Raw genomic sequence first — 1360 nt, 5'->3', positions numbered from 1 at the left:
GAGACACTGCGCGGACACGTACGCCGAGGTAAGATAGGTACAGTTAACATGGCTATAGGTGGCCAGCCCGTGCTCAGTGTCGATCAAGAGAATGCTCTAGCATACCGATTACAAACATTGGTAGAGAGAGGATTCCCACTTACACCAGGTAACGTTCGTAGGGCAGCCTTTCGTTATGCTGAATGGTTGCAAATAGATCACCCGTTTAAGAAAGCGCGCCGTGGAGCAGGGTATGACTGGTTCCACAGCTTTATGCGTCGCCACCCAGAGCTTTCCATACGGACACCTGTTGGGATATCGAAAGCTCGGGTTTAACTGGTTTAACACGGGAATGACTGGATGAGTTTTACAATATGCTGGAAAGGGTATTAATTGAACTCAATCTTCAAGATAAGGGTGCAAATGTGTTCAATGTAGATGAGACTGGATTGTCTCTAAACAACGAGCCTCCAGACGCAGTCGTTGCTAGAAAAGGGCAACGTGATGTTGTGTCGCTTACATCCAAGGAAAGGGAGGAAAACGTAACAGTGATTGCGTGCTGCAATGCTACGGGTATGTTTCCCCCACCGTTTGTGATTTTCAAAGAGAAACGATTAAAGAACGAATATCGTGATGGCTTACCTCCAGGCTCCCAAGTGCTAATGACGGATTCTGGTTACGTCAACGACGTTGCGTTTCTAGAGTGGCTAAAACACTTATTCAAACACAAGCCACAGGGGCCTTGTTTACTTCTCATGGATGGCCATGCAGCCCACACAAAGTCGTTGGAAGTACAAGAGTACTGCCTTGAACACGAAATCACAGCTTTGTGTCTTCCGAGTCACACGACTCATGCTTTACAACCATTAGACAAAGCTGTCTTTCGCCCTCTTAGTTTATTCTTTAAACAAACTTGCACCCAGTGGGTATTCTCAAACCCAGGAAGATCACTAACAAATCGGATCAGCTACTGAATCAGGCATGGGGAAAGCTGCCACAGTGGGAAATGGTGTAGCAGGTTTTACAGCTACTGGCATTTTTCCATTGAACAGACTGGCCATTAGTGATGACTCTGTAACGAACGCGTCTCATGAAGAAAGAAGGCTAGACACTGAACAACCGACAAGACAGGAATCACAGGTCACGCTTGGAGTGCGGGAGAGTCTGCCTTCTCCTGCAAAGAGAGCTTCACACAAGACAGGAAAAGAGCCAGGCAGGCATGGAAATACTTTCTTCCCCCGATCATATTTCACAGCTGACAGGGCAGCGAGGTAAGCTGGCACATAGACCTACACCTAGGTCTCTTCAGTTAGCGGGGGGCGCGGTGGCTCAGTGGTAGAGCGTTCACCTCTGGTGCTTGAGGTCCCGGGTTCGATCCCAG

General features: G+C 48.2%; 1 protein-coding gene across 1 annotated transcript; it reads left to right on the top strand.

The window, feature by feature from the left end:
- The first annotated feature begins 353 nt into the window (after positions 1 to 353).
- On the top strand, positions 354 to 953 carry LOC145689334 (uncharacterized). Its single transcript, XM_081763482.1, has one exon. The coding sequence runs from the start codon at positions 354 to 356 to the stop codon at positions 951 to 953; it is 600 nt and encodes a 199-aa protein (XP_081619608.1).
- Positions 954 to 1360: the final 407 nt, after the last annotated feature.

This window comes from Thermobia domestica, chromosome 7 (genome assembly GCF_964235325.1).
Source record: "Thermobia domestica chromosome 7, izTheDome1.hap1.1, whole genome shotgun sequence".
In the NCBI taxonomy this organism is placed as follows: Eukaryota; Metazoa; Arthropoda; class Insecta; order Zygentoma; family Lepismatidae; genus Thermobia; species Thermobia domestica.
The sequence above is the reverse complement of the archived record's forward strand: the minus strand, read 5'-3'. Positions and strand labels throughout refer to the sequence as shown.